The 22,448-nt window shown below is 34.7% G+C and overlaps 1 protein-coding gene across 2 annotated transcripts in view; it reads left to right on the top strand.

The window, feature by feature from the left end:
* Positions 1-22,448, top strand: part of Arhgap15 (Rho GTPase activating protein 15) — a 639,204-nt gene that overhangs the window by 400,539 nt on the left and 216,217 nt on the right. For both annotated transcript variants that reach the window (XM_013030066.1, XM_013030068.1), the window contains exon 10: positions 4,279-4,377. In XM_013030066.1, coding sequence (XP_012885520.1) covers positions 4,279-4,377 — 99 coding nt within the window. The remainder of the gene's footprint in view (positions 1-4,278; positions 4,378-22,448) is intronic.

Here is a 22,448-nt window from a genome sequence, read left to right as displayed (position 1 = left end):
GTTTACACTCCCACCAACAATGCAGTAGGATTCCCTTCTGTCCACATCCCCTCCAGCATCTGTTGTTATTAGAGTTCTTGATTATAGCCATTCTAACTGGAGTGAGGTGGAATCTCAATGTTTTGATTTGCATTTCTTTTATGACTAGAAAGGTTGAGCATTTCTTCATATGTCTATTGGTCATTCTTATTTCCTCTTCAGAGAAGTTTCTCTTTAAGTCTTTAGCCCACTTATTTATTGGGCAGTTGTTTCTTTGAGGATTGTTTATTGCAGAATTATTTGCCGTAGCTAAGATATGGAACCAACCCAGATACCCCTCAGTAGACGAATGGATCAAGAAAATGTGATAGATACGTGTGTGTGTGTGTGTGTGTGTGTGTGTGTGAGTGTGTGTGTGAGAGTATATATATATATATATATGAATTCTATGCCTCCATCAGAAAGAATGACATTACCCCATTTGTTAGGAAATGGAAAGACTTGGAAAAAATTTTATTAAGTGAAGTAAGCCAGGCCCAAAGAAATGTAAGTCCTATGATTTCCCTTATTTGCAGTAACTAGTATATGTCTGGGACAAGCAGAAAAGGTCAAAAGCTATGTACATATGACTAGATAAGATGATGTTAAGCAAAATGAACCCCAAGATAGGTACACAGTGTTTTTTTTCTTTCTTACTATTGTTCCTAATGTACCACGTGTTTTTTTTGTTTCTTTGTATATTCCCTTCCCCATGGTACAACCCCTCTTTTCACTGTATTTGATGTAGGTGCCCTGCATCTTGTATATACACTTCTCTAACTTGGGGAGGGAAAAGGAAAAAACAAAATACTTAAATAGGGATACAGGTTGACCCATTGTAACAATGGGATGTACAAAACACTATGTTGAAAAATGAACTTTACAATTTAGGTGGGGAGGGGAGAAAAGGGGGAGTACAGTTATGGAGGTGGGTAGGGGCAAAACAAAGGAGGAGGCAACAATGCCTGGTAGAAAATATACTCATTACCTTGCTCATGTAACTGTAACCCCTCTGTACAGTATTTTTACAATAAAAATGTATTTAAAAAAGAAATGCATAAAAATCCTGAGTTCCATAATATTGCAATTTAAGACCTCCATTATTAAAATATATCATTCAACATTCTATTATACTATTATTTCTTAGTTACTTCCACCAACAATACTGTCATTCAACAAACACTTACTTAACCCCAGCGTATACCAAATGTTGTCTAAATTCTGAGGAGCTGATCATTAGAAATAACTAATATGGTTCTTAATATTGTGGATTTTATATTCTAAGCTGTAAACATGACTGGCTGATGTAGTAGATAGAGCTAAGTGCTCTAAGAAAACTAAGGCAGAGACAGTGGTACAGAAAGTAGTGTTAAGTGACACCAGTGGGTAGAAAAGGTTAAAATTACATAATGCCATTCAATCAAAGCCCTGAAGGCAATAGTGATTGATGCAGAAAAAAATCACAGTGCAAAGTCCTTGAGGCAGATACATGTTTGGGAAGGATGAGAAGCAATAGTGTGGACAGGAAGGTACACAATGAAGTTAATTTTTGAGGGCCTAACAGGTAGAAGAACGTCACTACAGTGACCTTGCCACATGTTATTTTCATTCTTAGTAATAATAAACATTAAAACTATTTTGTTAAGTTGTAAAAATGGATGATTATGATGGCTAAATGATTTTATGAATGGTCTTAATACTATGAAACTATAGACCTGAAGATGGGTATAATGGTGAGTTTTATATTACACATATTTTACCATAAATTAAAAATATCTCTGTGTCCCAGAATAGATACTAAGTACTGGTGTTTAGAATGTACAGTAAAGATTCAGACAATCCGAATCTACTAAGAAAACATCACTGATTTTTTTTCCTTACTGTGATAAAATTCTTGAAAAATCAGCTACAGGAGGAAAGATTTTTTGGTTCATAGTTTCAGAGGTTTCACTTCAACCTCAGCTGGATCCATTGCTTTGGACCTAAGTCAAATCAATAATGGGTAGTAGAAGTGTGTGGCTGAGTAGCTGGATGATTCATAAAGGAAAGCTACTTACCTTTCTTATACCAAAGAAAGAATAGAGAGACTGGAATTGGCCAAGGACAAGATATATCCTCCAAAAGCAGGCCCACAGAGATCTCCTTCCTCTAACCACATCCAAATTCTTGTTTCTACCCACCTCTTATAATGCTATCAAATTATAAATCCATTTATGGATTAATCCACTGATTAGATCTAGTCCCTCATAATCCAAGCCCCTCCCAATAGTACTATCACCTGGGGATGAAGACTTCAACATAGGAGCTTTCAGGGGACATTTCCAATCCAAATTACAATTATAATTTAGTATATATTTATAGAATTTTATATATCCTATATATTACATATATTTTATATATAATACATATTGTATATATTCATATATGTATGTCTCATATATAGCATATATTTGTAGTTATATACATAAATATATGTCATATAATGTGTTTATAATATACATATATTTATGTATATGTATATGTTGTATATTATTATATATACATATGTATATTATATATAATTGCAAATATACAATGCAAACTAACATCAATTATGTTCCCGAAGAGAAAGCACTACGTTATGAATCTCACAGTATGTGTTCTTGGAAACATTAGTGCAGAGAGCTCTCAGAAATAGAAAGGGATTGCTCAAACTATTTCAAGGACTAATGCACCTCCAGCAACTCACAGAAATTCACTGATGAATTGGCATATGCAGAGATCTAAAATAAAAATCTTTAAATTGCTTAAATACACATTTTGATATCTGTTTAACTTTTTTGATACAAGGTCGCAAAACCATTTTGATCGCAGACATCTTCTGCCTCACCTCTGAACATCCTGAGGATCTAGTGTTCCAACAAAGCTATGTCACTGAAAAGGAAAAGCTGAGTCAGGAAGGCAAGAGTTTGTGGGGAAAGTGTGACCTGAGTTGAGCTCTGAGGGAAAGGTCATTCTTAGAACTAGAGAAGTAGTTATTGCAAATAAGGGAAACCATGGGACCTATGTTTCTTTGGGCCTGGCTTACTTCACTTAATATAATTTTTTCCAAGTCTTTCTATTTCCTAACAAATGAGGCAATGTCATTCTTTCTGATGGAGACATAGGATTCCATTGTGTATATATGCCACATTTTCTTGATCCATTTATGTACTGAGGGACGTCTGGCTTGGTTCTATATCTTAGCTATGGTAAATAATGCTGCTATTTTCAATAACTAGTATATATCTGAGACAAACAGAAAAGGTCAGATAAGATGATGTTAAACAAAATGAACTACAAGATAAGGACATAAGTGCTTTTTTCTTTCTTGCTATTGTTTCTAACATATTTATAAGGTGATTTTTTGTTGTTGTTGCTTTGTATGTCCCTCCCCCATGGTATAACCCCTGTTTTCACTGTATTTGATGTTGGTATAATTTGGGGAGCGGAAGGGAAAAAAATGTTTAAGTAGGGATACAGGTGGTCCCATTGCAACAATGAGAGGTACTATGTCGAAAAATGAACTTTACAACTTTGGCCGAAGTGGGGTGATGTGTAGTCGTGGAAATAGGAAGGCAGGGATGGTAGGGAAAAACAAAGGAAGCCTCTTCCTTTGTTGCCTCAACAATGCTTGATAAGAAATGTACTCATTATCTTGCTCATGTGATTGTAACCCTTCTGTATAGTATTTTCACAATAAAAAATCTATTTAAAATAAAAAAGAACTAGAGAAGTAGAAGGAAGCCAGAGTGCTAAACCACTCCTTTCAGAGTACCTGTCCTGTGATTTGCATTTCCAAATACCATTGAGCTACAGAATAAATGTCCTAAAATATTGATAAAATAATCATCTTGGAAATTACAAAAATCCATCTTCTGGAAATATTCAGATCAAGAACATTAAGATCAGTTATTTTGGAGAAGTTACCTGAATTCTTGTTCGTTAGTTTATAGACAAGAATTTCTAGACAAAAGGCCCAGATTGATGACTCAGACATCCCAGCTTAATCAACCAAAGGGTGTTAAATTTCTTACTCTGGTACCAGAATCCTGATGCATAAAGAAAGGACTTGTGGTCTTTGTATGTCTGCCACAGAAGCTTTTTGCTTTTTTAAAGCAAAAAAGTGAATTCCTGTGCAAAATGAAGATTTCAGCATGCACAAGATATGGAATCAGAATCAAATTAAAGAACAACGCAAGCTTGGATTTTAATGAAGCCTCATCTTTGTTTCTTTTGCAGATCAAATTTTTGGCTCTCATCTGCACACAGTGTGTGAACGTGAACATTCCACAGTTCCACGGTTTGTAAAGCAATGCATTGAAGCTGTCGAAAAAAGAGGTGAGTAACTGAATATACAGCAGTTCCCTTCATTCCTTCATCCTCCGAACAACCAGCACTTGAGTTCATTGAGCCTCTTGATTTGTCTGGAAACCCGCACAATTACAACTTGACTTTTGGTTAATCAGTTAAGAGGATCAGATTTCTTATTAAGTTCAGTTTGTTTTTACAATGGGGACATTAGTAATTCTCACTAGCGTTCTTTTTTTCTTAATATTTTGTCTGTCTGACATACTGTTGATTCAATTGCAAACTCCTTGTTTCCAAGCCAATGATAAAACATTCATAAAATATCAGCGCTCACAGTGTTAGAACCCCCCTAACATTCATGCTGGAAGACGTTGTGCCAGAACAATTTTTGGTAAGCCCCCAACATTATCTAAGAAAAGCAAATAGCATTTCAACTTGCAGTGGCACCCCATCTTCCACGTTTCTATTCAGTGGAAAATACAGCTAGCTAGTTTTCCTGGAACAATTAACAGATGCACCTCCAATGTTGAAATGACCTTTGATTTCTCTTGTTCAACATTGTTTTTCATCTGAAATTATTTCATCTTACTGAAGAGAACAAAATAAAACCCAATTGACTCATCATTTCTGTGCTCATCTATCTGTGGGATGTTTTTTTTCTTTCACACTATGACTTCACTCATTCAAGGTCATTTTTCCTGGAAGATATACATTACTAGATGCAGAATCTTAAAGAATGTATTATATAAAAATGTGAGGCTTCATCACCATCTGTTACAAGTTTACAACATATTCCCAGGATCTTGGGGCGTATATATCATGTGAAAGATAGAGGTGTTTTCAGAAAAAGAGAATTAGTGAACCTTTTCTCATTTCTGGCTTCTAGTCTCTTGAAACAATAAGAACCAAAGGGGAAACAATCTTTACCAAGTAATCTGCTAGGAAAAGGCCATTTTAATTCTCTCAGTGTTACCTGCTTTATTATAAAAGCATAATAAAAATGGTCTGCAATTTCCAACTCCTGGAAATTCATACTTTAATTATACTGAAAGGACAGCTTTGGGATCTGATCATTCCCAGATCAGTAGAGAATGAGAGAATTAACAAGAGGAGAAAGAGTGGGTGGGGAAGGTGGATAAAGACGGTAGTTTGGGGAAAAGCACATTCTCACATCGGAGAGTGAAAGGGAGAGTACTGAGAAAGGGTAGGAAACAGTACATGCAGAATAAACATGAGGAGAGGTGTCTGGGAGAAAGGAAGTCAATTGGAATTTAGAGAGAAATATATTTTTATTGTCTGTTGCAATTTCATTTAATTTTGCAAGTACATATTTAGGTATAACTATTATTTAATAAATACTTGAAGCTAAAATGGGTCACTGAGCATTACAGTGTTATTATTTTCAATAGGTAAATTTTCATCATTTCCAAGATATTTTTACTGATGATGTGAGCACTATTACATTAGATCAAATATCCAAATAGGACATTGGGGGAAGCTGCAGGTAATAAGATGCATGCACATACAAGGAAGAGCTCTATGCCTCTTGATTTATGAATCTACCCTTCACAAAAATAAAACAGCCTGTTTGATGCAGTCTTTCCGTGTGCAGACAGTATAATATTGTAAAGTAGAAAATGTCTATGAATAGAAATTGTGTCTTTTGTTCACGTCATTTTGCTGGCGATTTTTAATAAAAGTGAGATGATATTTCTGCTGACAAGAGCAATTGAATATAGCACTAAATTTCATTGTCCCAATGTTTGCTTTTAAAATGAATTTGTAGATCCAGCACTAAACAGGCACTAATCACACATACAATTATTAAAATAATGCCTGAGCATTTTAATGAAACACAGAGGCATCATACTGCCACAAAGCAACAGACAACTCAAAGCATTCTGTCAGCTTCAGGGAACTCTCTGGAAATGTTCAGTAAAAACTAGGAAGCACAAGATAAATGTCTCACATCATTGTAAGATTTAAAGTGTGTACTTTTGATTATATTTTTCTATGATCATCTTGTTGGATTAATATTCTTACATTTATACGCCACTTCTATTTACTCAAAGTGTTGTTTTTACTAAATTCTGGCATACAGCACCTCAGGACAGAAATAATTTATGTGAATCTCAGTCCAATGTTTATGTAAGCTTCTGATGACATTTTATGCAGGAGTTGGTAGTAGGAAGTAGCATATAAAGGTGCCAACTCTCTCAGCAGGGCTGGGACTCAGCAAATCTACAGCCCCTCTTCTAATGGCCAGATCCTCTTCCAGCCAAGATACTCAACTACAGAATCATGAAAAATTCTTATGGACCTGATATGGAAAAGGAACATTTAGTGAAAACTGTGTGTTTAATTCTCATAGTCTTGGGGAAATAGCCTCAGAGTTCAGTACAGCAGCACACTGACACTTGTCTTTAGAAGAAGAGGAAGAAGAAGAGGAAGAACAGGAAGAAGAGGAGGAAGAAGGAGAAGAAGGAAGAGAAGGAGAAGAAGAAGAAGAAGAAGAAGAAGAGGAAGAAGAAGAAGAAGAAGAAGAAGAAGAAGAAGAAGATTTATTCCTTTCCTCTCTTTTCTCTTGAGATTCTTTTCTCTTTAAAAATCTCAACTATAAACTCTAGGTGTATTTATAAGTGCTACTTACATGCTAGACTTAAAAATGAAGTGTTATAAGGAAGACAGATAACTCCATTCATTCATTCATTCATTCATTCATCCATTCATTTTTCTTCTTGCAATATGACAGAATGAAACTTTTCATACTACTTTATTCTCCCCAGGAAAATTCTTCTCAGTACTTGGCATGATATGCATTCTGTATTTACTTTTAGTAATGTTAGTTAGCTTTTAAAATTTGTACCTTTTAGATATGCTTAGAAGAAAATCCATTAGTAAGACAATGTAAAACAATTTGGGAAAAAAAACTTATTCTGCATATATCTTTACCTAAACTTGGTTCTCTTTTTCCTCTGAACACCAGAGCACTCTCCTCTTCACCAACTGTAGTCATCTCTGTGGTTTCAGACATTTGAAAGATGGAGTGTTAAAGAATGTGACTGTCTTTATAGCTCACGTTGGTCGTTCCTTCAGCCTTGCTTTACTGCAGAATGATAAGCTATCATAACTGACCAGTGGAAAAAATCTCAATTTAAGTGTTTCCTTACAAAAAAAATGCTTTGGGAAATACATTCAGCAAATATTTCATTCATATCTTTGCTAAAATGACAAAAATTATGAAATCATTTGTCACTCTGTGTGTGTGCACAAGTGTGTGACTGCACGTGTGTGCATGTGTGCGTGTGTGTGTGTGTGTGTGTGTGTGTGTGTGTGTGTACTGGGAATTGATCATGGCCTCACTTTCATTTGGCTTTTTTGTACTCAAGGCTGATACTATCCCATTTGATCCATACCCCATGAATTTTTGCTGGTTACTTGGAGGTAAAAATGTCCTGAGTTTCTTGCCTGTACTGGCCTTGATCCTGTTATAAGATCTCAGCTTCTGAGTAGATCTGTTTACAGGTGTGAGCCACCAGCACCCAGCTGATACTTCTTTAAAGATTGGGATAACAAACATGTAGAGGAATGTACTGTGACATATTGGTAGTAATACAGGTATAAGAAATGAGAACTCAATTTTCTATTTTTTCTTAGAACACATTATATACTTTATAATGAAAATACATGTCTATAAAAATTGCTTACTTAAAAGTGATCTCAGTCATGTCTGATATAGACAAAGGCCTTAGAAAATTAATTGGATATATTAAATTTTATATAAATTTAATTTAATTATATGTTATGTATTTTTAATTTAATATTTATATATTGTCTAAACTGGTGTACTAAGTAGTCAAATCTCAAGTCATAATTCCTTCTATGCAATGTATATAAAGGATTCACTCTCTTTTATGAAGACCTAGTATTGAAAAGAAGCTTACATTGATATGTGACACATTGTAAGCACTGAATATGGGTTAAATGAAGATATAGATGCCAACAATATGTTGCATTTAGGCCACAAGTAGCTATTGAGTACTTACTGTGTGCTGTTCTTCCTGCCACCAACTGAGAATATAGAGAAATAGCCATTAAACAGATACACTTGAATATGAGTATATGTTAGAGTAAACAGTGATATGTGCTCTGAGAGAAAAGAATATATGCTACAAGATCTAATACCACTATAATTATAGAAAAGCAGCCAGGGAGCAGTGACTGGTGCCTGTAATCTTAGATAATTAGGAGGCTAAGAATGGGAGGAAAGATCATAGTTTAAGATTAGCCTGACCAGAAAAATTGGTGAGACTCCGCAACTCATAACCAAACAGTCACATAAGCTTGTCATCCCAGCCCATGGGAGATGCCTAAATTGGGAAGATCACAGTTCCAGGACAGATTGGGCAGAAAAATCCACAAGACTCCATTTCCATTGAGGGTAACAAGATGCTATGATCCCAACATCTAGAAGCCTAAAGGAGGCAGATCAAAGCTCAAGATCATATCTGAATGGGAAAAGAGACCCTATCCTCAAATAAGAAGACAGAAAATAGGGTTACATGTATGGTTAAAGGGATAGGGGGCCAGCCTAGCAACATGAGCCATAAGTTGAAACCCTAATACTGCCAAAAAAATTTAAAAGAGCAAGATAGATAATAAACTTTGAAAAGTAAATATACATGTCCATTTTAACCTCAGTACAACAACAGTACAATAGGAAGAAAAACTTTGTCTTTTTTGTATGAGATACACTAAAAGGCACATCATAAATAAGAAGCCAGCACTTTCTCTCAATCAGTATCAAACATGTACCTAACTGAAGACTTGTTGAATAAAGCAACAGAGTTAACCAAATGAATGAGCATAAATCTACCTTAAACATATTTTACACTTAATAATATTTGTTTATAAGTAAATGTAACAGTTTTAGCAAATTAATATAATTTGGATTGGCTTTCAAGATTTTCAGTTCTGCTTAATATGCTTCCAAACTATTTAGCAACTGTCTGTGATTTCTAGAGGTATGTGGCACAACAATTTGAACATACTTAATTGTAACTGAAGTACACATTCAAAAACAGTTAAGATGGCAAAATTTACATTACATGCCATGTACCACAAATCTTTAAAGCAACATGGTGACTTCCAGGTTTAAGCTTGCTTGCAATGTGTCTCAGCAAATGCTAATCAACAAGCAGTTTGTCCTCTCTGGCTTTTTTCTGAACCACAGAAAGACTATGACAGGAATGATACACAAAGTTACATATTTGACTTAATGCCTGAAAGCCACCCTGGGATCTATAACCTTGCTTAAGGATTTAAGAAAGACCTTTAGTCTACTTCTGAGAAGGTCCTTAGCCTCAAAAACTTTATCTCGCAACTTGACTTCATAGCAGCTGTTATATTTTTTTTTTGCTGTCGTTTGTTTGACAGGATCCAGTTATAGGTTCCGATGTCTGTTTAAAGAAACAAGGAGGCTGTTGGCTTTAAAATTCCCTCATTGCTTGTGTGATCAGCATTTTCCCAGGCTTTTCTACATACTTTGCCAAGCAAAGGGACTGACCTTTTGTAGCAAACACTTTTTCATTTCAAAATGCTCACTTTGATTTTTGTCCCATTTTCTACTCATTCCAAACTGTTTACAACCCACTAAAAATGACTGTGAATTATATGTTTGTGTAATGGATTCCTTTTGTGGTCTCAGTGGAATGTTTACTTTGAACAATTAGTTATCTCTGGGTAGATTATAGCAACTTGGAAAAAAAAGAATGGCTAAAATTATTCTTTTACCTTAATTGGTTTGGGGGGGGGATTTCTCTACTATTACATGAAATTTGAGATAATGTCACATTACCAAGCTCAGGACATTATAAGTGAAATCTGTATTTCATGAATATTTATTTGGACATGTTTGTTTCTATCACAAAAATAGTTATACCTTTCATCACCAATATCTTTATTTAATTCAGAAAACTTCATAACATGGACTGTATTAAAGTAGACAAGTATTTGTTCTATATGTATTGATTTACAAGCTCAGTGAGGCATGCTCATGTGTGTATTTCTTATACAAATAACAAGCATGATTATAATAGAGCAATATTGCTGAGACATATGAAGTTTGTTGTTATAAAGTTTTCCTGGTGCTCTGTTTGTGAACAACTGTGCCTCTCGAAATACTACTGAGTGCTTTCTTGCAAACATAAAACTTTACATTGCCATTTCCTGCTGCCTTAGAACCCAGAGCCCTAAAGTGCCGATCATACTGCTTTCTCTACACAAGCTGTGATCCCAGTGCTGCTGGTTTTATACACTGCTCATTCTTTCCCACTTTGGGATAATCTATTATAGTTGGATGCAGGCACATATTAAACACTGATACTTCCATGAAGAATGTGCAATTTGTACTGTTTAGTTTCTGATGAGATTTTTGAAAACTTTTATGATTCTATCTTGTTCCAGAGAGACTTCTGCTTGCTAGTTTTATAAGCAGTGAGTGAAAAAAAAGGAACAAAAACAAAACAAACTGATAAAAATTACATGCTTAAAAAATCAAGAATACAAGATAAGCACTTTTTCTTTTTCCCAAGGGAATATTTGTGGACTGAACCAAAATGTTTCTGAGGGCAGTGACCTACTTTTTTTAATACTTGCTTTGCATGCCTAGAGCTAGGCATCTACATGCATTTACAATAGAGATGATCCTCAAAGAAGTTCCATGAGAGTTTACTGAAAATGAACTTAGTTTTTCTTTCTGAGTTAAAATTAAGACCAGTTTAGTGCTGTTGGTGTTTTGTGTTTTGTTTTATTTTAATGCAGCCACAAAGACAGCCACCTTCCTGACAGCAGTAGTGTTGTGTAGGGTCCAAGTTGGAATTGGCTCTTTTGGGTAGTCATGCTGGGGCCTCTGTGTCTGTAAGAAAGCCACATTCAGGGCTAGAGGGGAAGACAAAATCAAAAAAGAGTAAACAGGAAACAGCCAGCAAGAGTACAAAAAGAAAAACCAGGAAAAGACAACCAACAGAAATCAGAGATGACAAGGTAGAAAGAGGGGGAGAAGCTGAGTTTTTCAGTTAAGAAAACAAATGAGAACAAAAAGACATGCGTGTGAGGTCTGTAATGAAGAGAAGACAAAGTAGGAAACCAGCTGCCATCTTGGCCATAGTTATCTGATACTTGCTTCTTCTTTCAATGAGTGAGAGTCACATTACTCAATGGACAGCATGCACTGACCACAAATTGTACATACAGAAATGTTTTGTATTGTTTCACTGATTAATGATATTTGATGCAGTTTATCTATATCTAGCAATATACACAACAGTCTTTTAAAATAATTACACAAGGGCTGGGCAGGTGGCTCAATGGTAGAGTGCTTGCCTTACATGCCTGAGGTGCTGAGGTTCGATTCCTCAGCACCACATAAGCAAAAAGAAAAAAGCCAGAAGTGGCGCTGTGGTGCTAGCCTTGAGCTGAAGAGCTGAGGGACAGTGCCCAGGCCCAGAGTTCAGGCCCCACAACTGGACCAAAAATAAAATAAAATAATTACACAAAGAAAGCTTAAATACAATGAAAGTTCACCTAGGAGTAAATGTGCAGTTCAACCACCATCTAACAGACAGCAATGTGGATCTAGTCAAATTAGTCAGGGGATGTCCCCACACTTACAATCCCTAACTCATACAAATAAATAATATTTTTTCTCAGAAAAGCCTAAGCCTAGTTTCCAACCTCCCTTGGAGTCTGTTGATTTGAAACCAATATCAAGACCCTAGGCAATTAACTTCTTATTGTGAATGTAGAATTAAAATGAAATTAACACTTCAACATATCCAGATACAATACTCTAAAATATCCTATGGTGGTTGTCATTAACAAGATGGGAGTTCTGGGTTTGAGAGTTTTTCATTAAAAGGTCTTATACTATTCAGAAGTTAATAATTCAACCATTAAAAATAATCTTGTCTGAAAGTTGGCAGGATGTTTTAGTCTGAAAACAAATGTTTACAAAATTTGAAGAAAAAATTACATGTATTTGGAAAGCTTTCAGGTTTTCAAAAAGGCAAGAGCAAAATGAATAATAAAAATTTAAAAAGCACTAAAAATAGTTCAAATATTTATTGCCTTGAGAGTCAAAAGTGGACTTTCAGTTTTTCAAAAATGGGCTTATCTTTGTTACATACTGTGAGCTATTTATTAAAAATAAAAAATCATCATAACTTCCACTTTATTGTCACTCAGTTCTGAGACAGAATAGTTTTAGTTAGTGGTAGAACAAGACTCTACTTGTTACTTTTGGATAAACATTTCCTTAAAACATAAAAATTAATAATTAAGGAGTCTTTGGTTATCTCAGGAAGCTAAATTAACCTGAAACTACAATATATTCATTTTGGTCCATTGTAAATAATGTTCCTTTCAAACATATCCAAAGAACAATGGCATTTTCCAGGGAATTTTTACTTTCAAATGAAGTATCCAACTAAAGCATTGATCGTTAATAATATCATATGTATTTGTATATATAGACTGAGAGAATAAGTTGTATTTTGTATATAGAGGAAGACAGACTAAAAGACATACACTTGTAGACTAAGAAATATATGTATACAGATAGTAGATACATAGATACATAGATATCAGAAGAAATACAGATTCTAGATAAAATAGCTATAATAGCTTGCACTGAACATAACATCCTACCCTGTACAGAGTACTGGATAGTAATTTATCTATTTCCTGAAAGATTCAGATCTTAGAAGTTTCTCTAAATTCTTTGGAGGTTATCTTAGAGTGCAACAGGTTATTGCGTTAAGAATGTTTCTCTCGAGTTAAAAATAATCTTTTTCTACTTTTATCTAATTTTTCCTGATTTTATACTTTTCAAACCATGTTCTATTTTCAGGTCACAAAACAAATAATCAGATAGAAAAACACAAAAGTCAAGGCATTTTGAGAAGAAAAACTTTGCAAACCCAAAACAGATCTTAAATGATAAACCTGGAAGAACTTTTGAGTTTATAGAAGGCTATCAGTCCACTGTGTAATAGTTCACTCTTAAAAAAGAAAGAAAGAAAGAAAGAAACATGCTGTGTTTTAGCGTGATAAAATAACTTACAGAAGAAAATTTAGATTACCTACAATACATAGCTTCCCCCACCCCCTCCTCAAGTATGAGTGAACTCTTCACACCGTGGCTGATAATGAAGGATTCTTTATAACTAGTGAATAAATAGACATGTAATGTTCTACATTGCTTCAATCATCATTGGAAAGTCTCTGGCTAGTGACTCACTTATACATGCTGGAAACTATAAAAAAGAAACATGGTTAAGAGTTATTAGATAAAAGGAGCTTCATGATACTCAGAGAAATTTGTATTTTGATCATTTAAACAAGGCTACTCGTGGTGAGAATATGTTAAATTGTTCAATAAGGTACTATCTTTCCATCAATACCCAGCTATGCTAAACAATTGAAGTTAGGTTTCCTTAAAGATTTTATTTTCATCAATTTTTGGATATTCCATTTAAGTTAACCATCCAAGCAGCTACTAGCATATCCATTCTCTACTCATTTTCATCAGAGGAAGTCATATCCCATTAGGCATTGTTTCAACACCAATAGCCTGCTGTTTTTAATCAAGTAATTGAATGGTAACTATGACTTATAATTGATGTGCCTGCAAATGGTCAGGCACAGGCTCAGTTCCCATAACCACACTGAAAGTTGAGCTTACAGCATTTTCTTTTTATTTGGAATTAGAATACCATGTTACTGTTGTTCAGTATTAGTTTACTTCCTTATGAGTATCTCACCTTCCTGAATCAGTTTTTGTTTTCTATGTGCCTCTCAGGAAGTATTTATTTGACAATGTTTTTGAGTTAAAAGAGTGTGTCAAAGAATTTGCAGTAAGAAATACATGATCAATAGAGAAGCATGTCAATTTAAGCTAATGAAGACAGGATATCAATACTCTGAGTTCTGGCATGAATATTGATTTCATTTTCTCCAAATTTACTTGATGGAGGACAAAAGTTGAACTGCTGGTGCTATCAAAAGCTCTATAAAGTCTTTTACTATAACTATGTCATTAGAATTGCACCATTATTGTTTTTGTTTTTGTTACTTTAATGATTCTTCTTTTGCTACATTTTTGACCATTGGGGTTAACCTGAATTTATCAGCATCCTACAGAGCAGCGATGACCCAAAAGATAATATTGTAATCACTAAAGTGAGCAGTATTTTTTCTTTCCTTTTTGTCTTTAGAATGGGTATTTCCCCATGCATTTGAAATTGTACACTTTAACAGTGGGACCCCTTGCTTGACCTAGCTATTGAAACCAATAAAAAATGTTTATTTTCCCTGGTTTCACTTCTTGATGTTGCCACCTCATGCTACTCAGTCTGTCAGAGTGATATCAGTCATACCTAAAACTTCCATGTTTCCTTCAGTCATCCGCAAACTACAGTGTTTCCATATGTGAATACCTCCTCACATTGCTTTTTCCACTTAGACCTCCTGTCTAGGATCTACTCTTCTGGAATTTCTTCTCCATCCCCCAAAATTGTACTTTTTCAAGCTGAAGTCATCAGTATCCATCATGTTCTTCCTTACTTCTTAGCATGTTCATAGATACCACAGCCTATTTTCTCCTTTCCCTAGAAACATATTGAACTTCTTAGCTTTTTTTTCTCTCATTGCAGACAACGTTCTTTACCAATCTTATCATCTCTGCTTTCTTATTGTATCTTGAAAGTGATTCTTCACCTGCCGTGGCTCTGACTAGGACACCATAATTTTATAGAGACAGATCTCATAATGAGACATTGCCTTTGTTCCTACCCTTTTGTGTGTGTGTGTGTGTGTGTGTGTGTGTGTGTGTGTGTGTGTGTGTGATGTGATGTGTGTGTGTTTTCCTATTCTTCCAATGCTGTCAAAACTCTCCCTCATAAACACGGAGTTTCTTCTTAGAACCCTTTAATGGTACTTCTTCCTTATCAGAATAAACAGAGCTTCACACTGATTATTCCCAATAAAAATTGTAAGCACATGGCCCATGTGAAGTGTCTGCAGAAATTGCTTCTACCAGGAATGTCAATTACAAGGTTTCCAAAGGCCTTTATTCCTTCCATGTGCTCTTTCTTCACTTTAGAAATCTCATCACAATTGTACACTTAGCACATCTTTACAAATAGTATGAAAGCCACCTCTCTTTCTTGAAAGAAAATTCTCTAATTTTCTCTAACCTCCTCCCCTCCCCCAACACATAATGATCTGAATAACTGCCTTCTCAGTGTGTTATGACAGCTTTGCTTTCCCTACCACACTCTCTATTTCCTGGGATTGAAATGGATACTTTCCTTGTCATTCCTCCAGCTAGAATGTGGGCCTTGACTCTAGCAAAGATGTCTACTTTATCTCTGTCTTCACAGAGATGTGGCAGGAGATGGATGCATCATGAATGAAGAGATAGTTCATATCATTCAAGATTTCTGCTTATCATTTACCTATAAAGATGGATTTATAGGTAAATGATAACCAGAAGAGTCATTGAAGAGTCATTAACCTGCTGGAAGACACAGTTAAATATCTCTTTAAACATGCAACCATATTATCCAGAAGTTAGGGAAATCACACTAAAAGTGAGAATAAGGTATTCTTTTTAATTTCTTTTGCAGTGTCACACGATAGGTATCTATACTTATATGGTAAACTGTACTAGCAATAATTGTAATAGGATGGGGCAAATTCTAATGTTCGATGCAGGTGTCATCCTTAATAGGAAGAAGCCAGTCTCTCAGCAATGTGTGTTAAATTGTTTCATAAACCTGAGGGATTTAAGTAACCAAAGCTAAACATGATAGTTTTTAGCATACTAATGTCATAAGAATAGCACCATCATCTTTCTGGTTCAAAAAATTATGCATAAATAGTGCCTCCTTCCCTGTAAGTTTGTATGTAATTTTCTCATTATCGCCCCCTAGCTCTCTTTCACCATTGCCACTTTCCAGGCATCTACCATCCTCAGAATAACCATGTTTCTGATTATCTTTTCCCAAATGTATTAGCTTGCATTATTCAAGGCTGAATCTCATTTTATTATTTCCTGCTCAAATTTCTAAACTCCTTAAGTCCATTTGTATGATTCTTTTGTCCTCACAGATGTCCACAGTTCCTCCCAATTTAGTATCATCAGCAAATTTAATTAATGCTCTGTTTACCTCTTCTTCTAATGAAACCAGTCCCTTGCTTCATTTCATCATACAAAGTAAAAATCTATTGGCAATAAAGCAGTCTGAAGAAATGTTCTCTCACGGTAGAAGGGGAAGCTCAGGATACAGCAAAGAACCATGTAGCAAGAAGTGGACAGAGCAGTGCGGTGGTAAGCTAGTTTGCTAATGGCCTCAAGCAAAATCTTCCTTATAGAGACCACACTTTGGCACATTGCCTGGGGTGATATCGGTGTACATGCAAGTGGTTTTATGTGTATTTGTGTGTGTTCTCTAGTCTAACTTTATTACCCTAAACATTTTTTCCTAGAAAGACAGACAGATAGACAGACACATAGATACATAGATACTTGAAAAACATGCTTAAAAATAGATAGTAGCCAGGTACCAGTGGATCACCCCTGTAATCCTAACTACTCAGGAGGCTGAGATGTGAAGATTGTGGTTTAAAGCCAGCCCAGGCAGGAAAGTCCATGAGACCCTTATCTCTAATTAATCAGAAAAATTTGGACATGACGCTGTGGCTCAAGGGGTAGAGTGCTAGCCTTAGTAAATGAAGATCAAGCCCCAGGACCAGTGCTCAATAGGAAGTGTACTCATTACCTTGCTCATTTAACTGTAACCCCTCTGTACAGTATTTTTGCAATAAAAAATGTACAAAAAACCTCTAGATAGTAATGAAATTATTTATACAATAAAATATAAATAAAGCAGTATTTGGTAATATTTAAGCAATTACATGTTTGAATATGCATAGGCTCTTGATTCTTGTCAGTGAGCTCTATCTACCATACATTGTAATCTAAATTTTTATCTTAATTTTAAACCTGACCCTTAGAAGCAAATCAAATTTTTTATAAATAGAATATTTGCAAGATAGAGATTTTCATTCAGTTGTGTCCAGCTGGCAAGCTAAAATGAAAGAATATTTTAATCTCTAGAATTAATTGATTGGAAAATACAGTTTGATTGAAAAAATAACTTACCTGTTAATGCTAGAATAAGGACACTCGTGTTCAAAGAATTATATCGTTATTCTTTGAAGATGTGGTCAAATAGATACAAGTTAATTTATGTAAGTAAAGTAAAGATGGAGTTTATTAAGCTCCCAGGATGTGCCAGACATAATGTTAGTTCTTTCCAACATATGTGCCAACTAAGCCTACATTAATTATCACCCAATACTCCATAGTCTGTATTTCCATCTCCAGAAGTGTCTTATCTTCTATGCGTCATATAGAGAGACAGTCTTCAGAATGTGGATGGATTGTATAAATCCATCAACTCAAGTGAGAGAAAATAGTTTCAAACTTATGCTTTCAATAGGACAAGCAGATGGCAGGCCAATATTTCTATTGTCTATACTGAAGACAATGCACGTTTGAAGTGTTGAAATGAAGGCTGAAATACACTTCATATATAACGCAAGGCCAGCAAAGATGTCATCACTGAAGGATAGCATTCACAAAACAGTGAGGAGGAATATTGTTAAGTACTCACGACCTCACATTGTTTTTCTAGTGAGAAAAGTCTGATGCATAATACATTCTTATGAGAGAATTTTCTCAGATGCCAAGACTTTACAGGCATAACTTCCATAAGCTTTAATGGGAGTTTCCTGCCAGCACCTGTTATAGTATAAAGTTCTTACTTTTCACACATAATCCAAGACTGACTTGGATCACTGTCTTGGAAAAACTAATATAGTGAAACCTTCTTATAATGTTTCCTCACGTATAATGTTCATCTTTTAATCCTTGGCCTGATATATGTATGTCCATGTTTTCAATTCAAATTCCTTTCCCACCAGAAAGGCTTCTTTTTACAAGAATTTTTAATGGATGGAGGATGCCTTCCTAGGTGAACTAGTGAAAATGCTACATAAGGAAAAAGTTAGTAAGATAGAAACTTTATTAAACACTAAAAATGAGCTCTTCTAGGTTAAAATAGTGTGTAGATTGACCATGTATTTCTGAGAATCCAATAGAAAAAATAGAGCTTCATGCCCAAAAAGCAACAACCAGTGACTCTGAAACAGGATCACAAGTTAATATAATAAATCTTGACCATATTTTCTCCATGTAGTTATAGATTCAAATATGGTGATGTTTAACAATTAAATAATACTTCATTTAAAGACAAAGGATTAATCATCAGTATTTTTCAGATAAAATTATAGAATAATATATATATATAATGATTAGAATAAATTAATTCCATATACTTAATTTAAATCAAATACTCCGTTATCAAAAATGTAGAAAAAAAGCCACAATTCAGACAGGATTTAACTGAATTCTCTAAGGGAGGCACAAAAATACAAGTTTACAAACAACCATTTTATTTTGTGAAGTGTTTGAAGTGTCACGTTCTCTTAAGAACATAACCTGTCTTCTATATTTTGTTATACTATATTCCAGCATTATTGAATATCATTGTCTTGTTTGACAGGATGATGGGCAGTGGAGGGGGGATACTTTTACTTCTTGGACATTGTCAAATAATGAATTTTTAGTTCTATTTTTAGAAAAACATGATGTTGGCAGGTAACATGCTTAAAGTTGGAGGGAGTATGAAAATTTGAAACCATGAGAAAACAATTGAAAACATGTCAGTGAAATTTTCAGTGGGGCAAAACTGAATTTGAACAAAGACACACATTAGCCTTCATTTTTGTTTTACATTTATAGAGTTACATTATTCCATGATGTCTCTTTGCACCCCTGTCTGACCTCTAATAAACTCCTGCTAGCAAACCTGTCTTTGGAAGAACATTTGTACCTCTCTTTGAAGTTTAGACACCTTTGTCACTTATTGGAGCACTCATTGAATGTAACTGCTTTAGAATGGTCCAGCAAATTAGCAAACAAAAAAAGAAGAGGGGGAAGAGGACTTCTGTCTCCTATGACAATATTTCCACACATTGGAGAAGAAAGGGTTTTATTATGTTGTGTTGCTTTGCTTTCGTTTCCTTTGCTTGATAAAGCAAAAAAAGGGGGAAGGAAGTCACATTGTTACTTCTAAAAGCATGTTATGTTCCCCAGCTTAGTATCCTCCTCCTCTCCAATTTTACTTTTAGTGTACTGTGCTCTTCACTCAGGTGAAAGGTCACTCTTTTCTTTTGATACTCAGGCCAATGAATTAGTAGAAATGCATTTGGTCCTGGGTATAATAGCCTTTCATTAGGATTTGTTTTAAAACTTGAAAGCAGATTAGAAATCTAGGACTTCATGAGTTTTTCAATGTCCAGGCTCATGTGTCTCTAGTTCAGACAAATGAGTTGCTGAGGAAGACTTAAGGGCATTAGAGAGAGAAGAGATGTCAGATGGGTCCAGTGATCGTTCACAGACAGCTACACATACAGTATGCACAGAAGAGTGAAAGGAGTGGGAAAAGTCATGAAGTCAGGGTCTGTGGTACAGTGCCTGACGAAAGAGAAGAGAAAGGCATGGCTGTCAGAAATCTCATGATTCCAAGGAGGAAAGGTGTTTCTCAACACACCATTTAAATCTATAAAACAAAGGCCTACAAAGGCGGAAGGACTTCAATATAAGCAGTACAGTACCTGAAAGGAAAGTCATTATACAAATTGTCTTTGAAGAAAGATTATTTTTCATAATTTCCTTATGATTGAAAAATATTATGATGACAAGAATAAATCATGTTTAAAAATTAATTTCATTTAGTCAACCTGAAAAATGTCCCTCTCTTTTTCTGAATCCATAAGTACAAAAGGAAGAATTATTTCCCCTGTATCTTAGCATATCTAAAACTAGAAGAAGTTTAAGCAGGGTGAGCATTTGGATCATGTTACCTAGTCCTTTAAATCCAACATGATGCACCGACTTTCTTCTTTTGTTCCTGCCCATCATTTATTGCTTGTGTTCCTGTCCCATCCTTTATTGCCCTAACTCCTTTTCCTCCATCTTTTCATATCTCATATTCTTCTGAAGTTAAGTCTTGTATGTTTGTTCTTTTTGGTTAATGTCAGCTCTTAAGAAAGGTTGTAGCAGATTAGCTTACATTAAAGTTCATATAATTACTGATATTTGATGAGCAATCTCTCCATGTGTGTCAAGACAAGGTAATAAGATTCTAATTGCAGAATTTTAGACCCAAGTAAAACTGTGTGAAGATGCATTTTAAAACAATTATCTCTCTACATTTCTGAAAAATATATCTAACACATAGACTCCATTATTAATCTTAAGACTTATGTGGAGGACCAAAGGCATAAAATCTAGACTTTCAGTCTGATAGTCTTTCATTTCTACTTTCTAATAGCACTTCAAGAATCAGCTACTGGGACTGATTGTGGAATTTTTTATGTTTTTATTATAAAAATAATGTACAGAGGGATTACAGTTATATGAGTAAGGTAATAAGTACATTTCCTATCGAGCATTGTTACCTCCTCCTTTGTTTTCCCCCTACCATGATTGTGGATTTTTGAAATATAATTCTGAAAACTCAAACATTCTAGCCCTTGGGGAAATGGAAAAGTGAGGATATTCTTTCTTTACATTTCACATAAAGGAATACATGAATTTTAATTGTAATTTAGGTTCTCACCATTTAGAAAATCAATATATATCAGGAGGTACTCCATAAATATTATATTAATGAACAACAACATATGTAAAGCATCATAGTTTAATATACCATTTTTCATAATAATACATTCAATAAGAATAATAGAAGCTAAATATACATAATTATATATACATATATTGTATATATGTATATGTACACATATTTCAGTAAGACTTTCAATGTAGGTCTATGTGTCAAAATCACCCAGAAGCAGGAAATCTGGTTTGTATTAGACCAGTGCTAGATGAGTTTTAAATAAGGAAGCAATTGGTATTGGAATTCCCTTCTTTTAAGTCAACAAGTAGTGCTTTAAGTAAAACTAAACAGTATATAATACTTTGCTAGATAGCTTACAACTCTAATCTTGTCAAGAATGAAGCTAAGAAGATAGATTTCTCCTAGACCACTAAAAGGAACCTCCAATAATCTTTCGACCAATATTATAATGACAGAAATTAAGAAAGGCAACCTCAAGTATGATCCTTTGGCTTTTAACTGTATTTTTTTTGTATGGGACCTAAGATCATGTATAGCAATACTATTAATTATTGAGGGAGAATCAGAGATTCTAAGTAGGGAAACAACCATATCTTTTCAACTCTAAACCATATTTTTTTGCATACTTGGGCAAAATGATTCTAATAATAACATAGTTCATAGAGGCACTTAAAACTGGAAACTTCTTCTGTGTGCCCCCAAAGATTTTGAACCTGATTTCATAACAAACTATGTTCCAGCTAAATTAAAGATATGAAATATTAAAGCATATGGAGTAGATTTATGATACTCTCCAAGTATTTTCAATTCAGCCAGTGAGAATACAATTCCAATGTAAGTTTCAAAACTAAGAAGCATAAAATATGGCATAATATTTTAGCAGTAAATACTACTGTTATTTGTTCATAAGATTAATACATGTATATATGAAGAGGTATGAAAAAAGGGATATATTTTAAAATATTTGAGAATACACAAAATATTTTTTTCTTTTTTTTGTCAATTGTGGGTCTTGAACTCTGGGCCTGGGCTCTGTCCCTGAGCTCTGTAGTTCAAGCCAAGCGCTCTACCGCTTGAGCCACAGCACCACTTCCGGTTTTCAGGTGATTAATTGGAGAAAGAGTCTCATGGAACTTTATGTCTGGGCTGGCTTTGAACCTCAATCCTCAGATATCAGCCTCCTGATTAGCTAGGATTACAGGTGTGAGCCACCTGCAACCAGCTAGTAAAATAATTTTTAAAAACATGTTTATAATCACACTGCACAGATAA

Source organism: Dipodomys ordii, unplaced genomic scaffold (assembly GCF_000151885.1).
Source record: "Dipodomys ordii isolate 6190 unplaced genomic scaffold, Dord_2.0 Scaffold126, whole genome shotgun sequence".
Taxonomy (NCBI): domain Eukaryota; kingdom Metazoa; phylum Chordata; class Mammalia; order Rodentia; family Heteromyidae; genus Dipodomys; species Dipodomys ordii.
This window is presented reverse-complemented; position numbering and strand designations above follow the sequence as displayed.